General features: G+C 47.6%; 1 protein-coding gene across 1 annotated transcript in view; it reads right to left on the bottom strand.

Moving 5' to 3' along the window:
- The window catches only part of CACNG4 (calcium voltage-gated channel auxiliary subunit gamma 4), a 65585-nt gene that overhangs the window by 757 nt on the left and 57260 nt on the right, over positions 1-7568 (bottom strand). Inside the window, exons 5-6 of the mRNA XM_035897707.1 lie at positions 5771-5946; positions 601-741 (exon numbers count right to left, since the gene is read on the bottom strand). Of these exons, the coding sequence (XP_035753600.1) occupies positions 601-741; positions 5771-5946 (317 nt within the window). The remainder of the gene's footprint in view (positions 1-600; positions 742-5770; positions 5947-7568) is intronic.

Raw genomic sequence — 7568 nt, 5'->3', positions numbered from 1 at the left:
TCCTATCTCTTCGTTGCCACGCTGGGAAAGAAGCAGCATATGGGAGCTCACTAATAATGTTAGTGGGATTCTAACATTCAGAATAATAATAAAAATACGTTTTGAGCTCAGGGCTATGGCTGTTCACCTTGATCAAGATAAGTTCTCTTCCACCTTGCTGAATTTTCATCTAACTGCAGCACGCTTAACCCGAGCTTCAGGGAAAGCCATTAACAATGTGGCTGACTCTCTCAGATGCTCTTAGTATGAAAAATGGGCTCCCCTATCTTAGGTGAATTTTTTCTGCCATCATGTAAAGGAAAAGAAAAAGGCCCTGGATGGAAGAGACACCCGATTCATCTAACATTTAATACATTTTAAATAGCATGAAACCTGCTTGTTACTGAGTTTAGCTTCCTTTTTCAGGAAAACTAAACGCTTTTCTGGAACATACTTATTGCAGAGCTTCAAAACCACATTTTTGTCTTAAGAAATTTGCCTAGTGTGACATTGCTAGTGCCCTTGATCCAGGAAAGGGGGACGGGGAGGGAACTGCCGACAAGCTTTTCCACAGTTTAAAAAGGCAGCACTTCTTAAGGACTCAATTTAAGGAGAACGTACCTGCTGCAACAAAGAGAATCCCAGCGCTGAGAATTATGTTGTTTTTGCTGTTGTAAATCCTTCCTGCTCCAACACACAGTCCTCCGAGCAGCAGCAATATTGTGCTTAGGATGGGGAACACGCTGGAGGCACGGACAATGCCTGGAGGGGAGGTAGGTAGAAAACCAAGACAGACAGTAATCATTTCAGATGCCTCCTCGGGTGCAAGTGTGGAGATTACAAAGTCTCAACCCCCTCTGGCTTTCGTTGGAATTGTCACTGATTCTGCATTTTTGGGCATGTTTTTGGGAGGTGAGGCCATGGGTAAGTGGCCAGTGTGGCACAGACATCTCAACCGAGTAGCTTACATCTTTTGAGCTTTCTCCTAGGAAGTCCAGTGTTATTGCCATTAACTGATGCCACCACATACCGAATGTTTCTGGCAAAGCATGAGGTAAGTGACAGTAAGACCTGACATCACACGGGGCGCAGCAGTGAAAAATTCATGAGCTGGCTATGAACCCTACAGCGCTTGAGGATGGCTTGAGCAGACGGATCTGGTCCTTGGTACATGCGCAAGGTGAGCAAATTGCAGCTCTTGAAGTCTGCAGCGTTCGTGCTGCCAGCGAGCACAGCTAATAACCCCTTTTTCTTTTGTTGAATATTAAGGACATCGAAACCTTTCAGATTTCTAAGGAAGAAATTTTAACAAGTGTGTCTCAGATGTTTGTGTTTAGACTCCTGACAGCTAAGTTGAGTCATTTAGAATTCTGTATGCTTCAGTCTATTCAACAGCACAGGCTATAAAATCCCTGAAAAGAATTAAAACACCACTTTAAGCCAGCTTTCAAAGTTGGGTCACTACAAGACCAAGCAGCAATTGAAAGGGAAGTGGAAGGGAGGGAACGAAAAAAGGGCTGAGAAAAAATAAACAGGCACAAGAAGAGGAAGTCTGTATTGTAAAAACCAGAGGGGTAAAATCTGGTAGGCGTTCCTGCAAGTTATGTTGTTACAGAGAGAGGATTTATTTTTTTAAGAAGGGGAGATAAGGTGCTGAATACTGCTGTAGAAAACAGGATTCCCCCAAAGCTGGGGGCCATGCTCCGGCACAGGTGTGGAAGGGAGTCCCAGCAGGGTGGGCAGGCGCCGGGGCATGGGGATGCCCAAAGTGGGTGGGGGTCAGAGACTGCTGTCAGAGGGGGGTGGAAACCCCGCAGCACACGGGGAGGACACAGGGACCCCCAGGCTGAGGGCATGGAGAGGAGAAAACCACCATCTGGGCCAATTGCCGATGCGGTGCCATTAGCCACGCGGTCTCTCCCGGGTGCTGTCTTCCTGGCTGACACGCACAGCGAGCGGTGCCCGTTGCCTGAGCGGAAACGGCCAGATGTTACAGATGATGCTTTCTCATTTCACTTTTGATGGCCATGGCGTTCCCAATTTCGCGAATTGCTTCCTAATGATTCCCCTGGTAACCGGTGGCAAAACTCCCACTGGCTGCAAGAGGGACAGGGCTGGGCATTTAATAACGGCATTGCTTTTGTGTGCGCTGCAAAGCCCCCGAGAGCCCCAGCTACGGGCCCAGCCCTCATTAGGATGGTGCAAGCGTAAAACAAAAAAGACAGTCCCTGCCTGGGAAGCTTCTGCCTGTATCAATCTGCAAGAGCGGGAAAAGTTCATCTCCTACCAAAACTGGCAAACGTCGCCGCATGTGTCCTTCACAGACGGGGCATTTCCTAACTGGATCTAAACCCAATTCAGTCAGATGCATCGCTATTCCGACAGCGTCTTGCAATAAGGGGTGAATCTGAGTAACGAGGGTGTAAGGTCTCTAATCAAAGCCTGTTGAGTGCTGAGAGCCCATTCTGTCCTGAGTGCATCCCCCCGTGTCTGGTATGAGGTAATGGGGCTTTGACTTTTGGGTCTGTTTTTAGAAAATTATTAGGAAAATATTCAATGTCAGGCTCTGTGCTGCTGGACATGAAGGCACCTCCAATCGCTGGCTGTTACTGTCCTGACAAAAGGCAGCCTTGGCTTAAAATCTACTGCGGCCCACCCTTTCTGGTTGTTGTTTTCTGTATTTTATGCTCATCTTGTTTAAAATGATTTCAGTTAAATCAAAGAACTTCCCTGAAATGCCTCAGTGATATCATCAGAAGGAACTTGCCAGCCAGGACAAATACAGGGGGTGGGTTGTTCTACCTGTACCAATAATCTCCAGAGATAGGATTTCTATAGTAGGTAATTAATGTGACGAGAAACAAACCACACGGTGTTCTCTTCCCGTAAAACCCTACATTGTATTTTTTCCTACAATATGTACTTTTAGCTCTGAAATTCAAAAGGAAGCTCATAGGTACCACATAGAATTTACATATGTCTCCCAATACCGGCAATAAAATGACAGCACATCAAAAAACATTAAGGCAATCTGGTTTTTGCTTTCTCCCCTGCTTTTTTTTTTTTCCTTGTCTACCGTCCTGTCTCTTCGCATTGGCCGTGCTGCACCGCTATGCGCTGTGACACCTCCTTCGGTGAAGCACCGCAGCGTGCCGGGCTGCTCCTCCCCACGGGGCTGCAAGCCCTGGCACTCTCCTGCTTTTAGTCTCCTCCAAAAAGCAGAAGCCAAGCAAATGGCTTTAAAAAAGGCAACGCTATAGTGTGCGGGGAAAAAGTGCATGGAAGTACAGACATGCCCCCGAAAGGGGGGTCTCCAGGACCCCTCCTCGTGGCTGCACTTTTGCACTGCAGCAGAGCCCTGACACCCTCAGGCGCGCAGCGAGGATGAGTATGGCTGAAATCCCTTCTTCTCCAACGGGAGAGGTGCATGCGCTTCGTGTGATGCTGGATGGGAGCCGCCTGGTTTCTGCGTGCCTGCAGGACCGCAGGAGAGGAGGGAAGCTGGCACACATGTGTGCGGTTGGGCGATGTGGGCGGCAGCCCTGGCCCCTGCACGGGCTTTCTGTGCATGGCAGTGATGCCTCTGGCACTTGCTGGGGCTCTGCACAGATCTGTGAAGGGGATTTTTTTCAGACACACAGACTGGAGTGTGTTGTCACAGGGAAGGTTCATTAGGAGGGGTCTTGTTTGAGCTGCTTTGCATGTGTTAGTTGTCACCGTGGCTGTCATTCACTTGGTTTTGCAAGGAGCAGCCTGAGTGCTGAAGGGCAAAATCCAAACTCCTGCTCCTACCCACACTCTGGACCAAAGTCCCCTAAAATCAGTCATTTTTTGACTGATTTCAGTAGGGTTTTGAACCAGGGCCCAATTCTGCCAGCACCACAACGTTTACATTTATCCGAAGCCTATACTGGATTGGTAACTCTGGAGCAGGCTGAGACCCCTCATGTTGCTCTTTCGGGAGCATGAGATGCACACAGCATTGGTGCCTTTGCCCAAGCATGACAGGAAAAAGAAGACGCCTTTGCCTTAGCGTGGCCCTCCAAGAGCCTTGGGCCAAGAAATGGCTAAAAAGCACGGTGAATGATACGGAGACGGCAGATTGCAAAGGTGTTGCACAGAGGGCAAAAGCGGGACGGAAGGTCTCACGTCTCCTTTGAATCAGGACACAAATATCCTCTTGTCTGTGTCTAGTTAGACAATGAATTGGTTCCTATTACATATACGTATGAGCTCATCCGTGCTGGATTTAGATATATAACCTTTCAGTAATCTCTAAATCAACCATACGCATTTTAAGTGGAGCTGCAGTTTTTCTTACAGAAGTTAAAGCAGAGAGACCTGTTACGGCACGGGCTACGCGAGGATGAGCTCTCCTCCACGTGGGGAGCAGCTGAAGCTTGGTTTTGCAGAAGACATAAAGGATTGGAGCAACTTGTTTTTAAGGTCTGTACTTAGTCACTTTGGAAAACAGCTTAAACAGCTTTTAGGAACACCCGTCACAAGTACACTTAGAAACAACTTGCCAAGCCATGTCTTACTGCGGAGCTGCAGACTGTTTTTCCCAGTTCTCCCTTTTCTCCAAATAAAGAAAGTATAAAACACTTGTATCAACACGCTACTTAATTCCTCTTCCTTTACAGTCCTTTTACTAATGATGTTTCTTTCCTAAAGCTGACTTGGCATCAATTTAACGTTGGTTCCAAGGCTTTGTATGAAAGATAAATGCAGCTGTGCGCACACTCTGCCTTTGCCTGAGCTCTGAAATCATGTCACCTCAGCGCTGTGACTGATCTAAATTGACGAGAGTAAAGATGAAAAAAAATCTGGGTTTTCTGGTAAAGCGTACTTTTAAGTGGTGTTTCAGGTAATTAATAGCAGGGTAATTGAGGAGCGGTTTGCTTTGCTGGGTGTATCAGCCAGCAGCATCACTCATTGCTCCCTGAAGCTTTCCCAACACCTTGTGAACCGTGGTTCCGTTCTCCAGCAAAGGGCATTGCTTTCAGCCTGGCTGGCCAGCTCTTTTGTTCAAAAGGAACAGCTAGGCAAGGCGTCCTCTGGAGAAGGGGAAATCTAATTCAATCCTTGCAGGATTCGTCAAGTTTCACACTCGGGTTCCAAGATTTCCTATCACCTGAGCGAATGGTCGTCTGGAGGAGATGAAATGATTGCCCTTATTTCAAGCACCAGGTTGGTGGATGAAATTACTTCGGGGGGGGATTACACAGCAGCACGGAGCAGCGCTGGCTGGCTGTCCATGCGGGGAAGCCACAGCCCATGCTCATGCTGAGATTTTCCCGTTAGCTGCAGAAATTTCAGCTTCCTTCCTACAGTGCAGTAATTTCACTGCAGGGGGAGGTGGCTCAGCAGCTGCGAAGGATGAGGCTTGCATAAGGGTCGGGTTTCAGCATTAGGAAAAGCTTCCTAGTGGGCTGAAACCCACTCCTCAAACCCCTTTTGATACAGTAATTAAATAAATACTCCCTCTGTAAAATATCCTCGCCAATCTGGGAGTCATAGCTGTAGTTTGCATTTGAAAATTTTCCATATAATGTTTAGAGAATGGGCATCACAATCTTGAGCGTTCCCCTGGCTGAAGGGAACCCATGCAATGGGGGTCCCCGAGGGTCATGGTCATGTCAACTGGACATGTGTCACCACTGCTCTGTGCCACCCAGTTTGGGCCAGTCTCTTGCAATGAATAAGACTTGGGTTGCACTCTAGAGAAGAGAAACCCAGGGAAGTCTCTCTGGCCATGTTAATCCTGTGTATTAGGTATAACTTTACTTACGGAGAAGGTATTCTGAGCTGTCATGGTCATAGTCGTTGTCTTCAGGAAAGTGGTTGATTCGGAAGCAATGTCCTTTGTAGATTCCTAAATGAAAACAAAGCAAACGTAACACATATGGAATAGGACCAGCTAAAGGCGCTTCTGCCAGCTCTGCTTTATTTCCTTTTCCTCCCAGGCTGTATTAAGTAAATTATTCTCCTGTAGGTTTAGTCAATGATTTTTTTTTTTTTTTTATGCCATCAAGAAGCCATCTCTAAGGTCACGAATTTTGGGCAGATTGAGCTGAAGCCTAGCTGAAGGAAGGGAGAGCTGGGACTCCTGGGCTCTTCTTTTCAGTCTGCCACTAATATCGTTCTCTTGAGTTTTTTAATCTCTCTGTGCTTTACTTTATCAGCTCTGTACTTATCTTAAAGCATGCCGAGTTTGCAAAGCTTCTTTTTGTTCCTCGAGTGATTGTCACTCTGGGTCCCTGCTCCACGGCTGGGGCTCCACAGCAAAGCTGAGTGCCAGTCTAGCACCCATCACCCCTCCTGTCTTGTCCCAGTGGTTTCCCTTATCAGGACTGGTAAATGTTGAACTGTCTGAGGCCTCTTCAATTCCTGTCTAGGCTTGGAAAATAAGTCCGTAAATCTCTTCCTGCTGCATTTTAAACCCATATGTCCCCCTCAAGGTTGGCTCAGCTTTTAATGGCGTATTTGTTTAGTTAACTGGGAGCCTGTGCAGTACGTCAGGGCACGAGCGTGCACTCCTGCTACCTGAAGGAACAATGCCGGAGTTGGCCAGATGAACCCCTCACTCGACTGAACAAGACGAGATTCAGCACTTTGTCCATCTGGGTGAAGCTTTACATGAATATTTTGTATTATTTCCTATCACAGTTATCCACAGCCACATCCCGTCTTAGCTGCAGTCGGGTAGCTGAGGCTGCTGTCGCACGGCAAGCTGCACGGGGACCTCTCCCCAGAGAGCTTCCTGCAGGAGCAAGGCCCCGAGGTGCGATTCTGCCTTGGTGCTTTCATTATTCATTAACCAGCACTTTCGTGCTCAGGAACATGTATCACCCAGGATGAGTTATCCCCTGCACAGGAGTTGCGGTGCTTACAGCTCGAGCTGGCAGAAGGATTTAAAACCCATCACTTAATACTACTTTAACAGAAGCACAGCTGCAGTCTGTAGGATATAAATGTGGATTTATTTCGCTACCTATTACCAATGATTACAAAGATCTCAAAAGAATTACTAATCCAGAGGATTTCAATTGCACCCTGTGAGTGCCAACTGCAGGTTTGCTACTACAGTGCATTTAATTCTTCCAGTAAATGATGTATCTACTCTAATTGCGGTAGCGGCTCAGGCTTTCTCTGCACAGCACTTCAACGACTGTGAACAAGAAGCAAGTGGCTCAGGTCACATCTGGAAGCGACACACCTGGCCTGTCTGCCAGGCGGGCGAGAGCACTTCAGCTGGGACCGCTCCTCCCAAGCATGTTTGCCCGTGCATCCCTCTGTTTGCCGTCAGCTGTTTTGTTGCTCCTGATGGCTCTCCAGCAAGGCAATCCAAAATTCAGATTTTAAAGATCCCAGTGCTTATTTTTATGGCTGTTCTGTATCAGGAATAGTGTGACCAGCAGGACAAGGGAAGTCATCGTGCCCCTGTACTCGGTGCTGGTGAGGCCGCACCTCGAATACTGTGTTCAGTTTTGGGCCCCTCACTACAAGAAAGATGTTGCATTGCTGGAGCATGTCCAGAGGAGAGCAACCAAGCTGGTGAGGGGTCTGGAGCACAAGTCATACGAGGA

Source organism: Egretta garzetta, unplaced genomic scaffold (genome assembly GCF_000687185.1).
Source record: "Egretta garzetta isolate BGI_Z169 unplaced genomic scaffold, ASM68718v1 scaffold787, whole genome shotgun sequence".
Classification (NCBI taxonomy): domain Eukaryota; kingdom Metazoa; phylum Chordata; class Aves; order Pelecaniformes; family Ardeidae; genus Egretta; species Egretta garzetta.
The sequence above is the reverse complement of the archived record's forward strand: the minus strand, read 5'-3'. Positions and strand labels throughout refer to the sequence as shown.